The sequence below is a fragment of the Chaetura pelagica genome, unplaced genomic scaffold (genome assembly GCF_000747805.2).
Source record: "Chaetura pelagica isolate M959 unplaced genomic scaffold, ChaPel_1.0 scaffold307, whole genome shotgun sequence".
Classification (NCBI taxonomy): domain Eukaryota; kingdom Metazoa; phylum Chordata; class Aves; order Apodiformes; family Apodidae; genus Chaetura; species Chaetura pelagica.
This window is the reverse complement of record NW_009953940.1, coordinates 843,255-844,106: the sequence shown is the minus strand read 5'-3', so window position 1 is coordinate 844,106 and position 852 is coordinate 843,255. Positions and strand designations below refer to the sequence as shown.

Here is an 852-nt window from a genome sequence, read left to right as displayed (position 1 = left end):
TCCCCGCTACCCCCACTCCAGCCTCGAGGTCTCCCCAGTCCCACCTTCCAGCCCAGGGATGTTCTGCTCCTTCAGCCACTGGTCAAGGGAGCGGGATGCACTCCAGTGGCTGGGGGTCTCCGAGCACTCGCCCACCAGCAGTGCAGCCACGTGGATCTTGCTGGACTCGAACCACTGGGGGGGGTGAGGGGTGAGCAGGGCTGGGCCAGGGATCACCAGCCTGGGAGAAGTTTTATGCACCCCTTGGGTTCCCAGCCTGGCTGTCCCCCAGGGGCACAGGGGGACAGCTATAGCCCAGGGCTGAGGGAGCCCCAATGGGACAGGGACCTCATCCCTGTCCCACCACACAGGACCAGCCCCTACTGCCAGTCCACACAGCATGGTTTAGCTGAGCCCACAACTCTGGGAGTCCCACGATGGGGTGCCCAGGCCCCTGGTGCTGCTGGACTACCATGCCCCCCAAATAAGGGGCCAGCACAGCCTTGCCACAGGACCCCTCAACCCGGCACAGGCGCAGCATGGACTGGCACACAGGAAAGCACTGCTCCCACCAGCCACAGCCTCACTGGGGAGCCCCAAACATGCCAGCGTGTCCCGACCCTTGGGACTGGGGCCCTGATTCCAGGAGCAGGGCCTGTGGGGCTGCAGCAGGGACCCACACACCTCTGGCCTGGGGGCTGCTGACAGCAAGAGCAGGCCCAGGGGATCCTGGCCCCCTGATGCAAGACCTGGCTATGCAGGACAGGACAGACCCCCAAGTCTGCGTGGGGAGAGCCCACACGGCGCTGCTGCAGCGGGGCCTGGACTCTGCCCTGGGGGCAGGGGCAGGCCCGCGACACGCCCCGCCAAGGG

At 66.8% G+C, this 852-nt stretch overlaps 1 protein-coding gene across 1 annotated transcript in view; it reads right to left on the bottom strand.

The window, feature by feature from the left end:
• The window catches only part of CAD (carbamoyl-phosphate synthetase 2, aspartate transcarbamylase, and dihydroorotase), a 22,455-nt gene extending 22,001 nt beyond the window's left edge, over nt 1–454 (bottom strand). The window contains exons 1-2 of the mRNA XM_010001769.1: nt 416–454; nt 11–174 (exon numbers count right to left, since the gene is read on the bottom strand). Of these exons, the coding sequence (XP_010000071.1) occupies nt 11–174; nt 416–454 (203 nt within the window). The remainder of the gene's footprint in view (nt 1–10; nt 175–415) is intronic.
• Between the last annotated feature and the right edge of the window lie 398 nt (nt 455–852).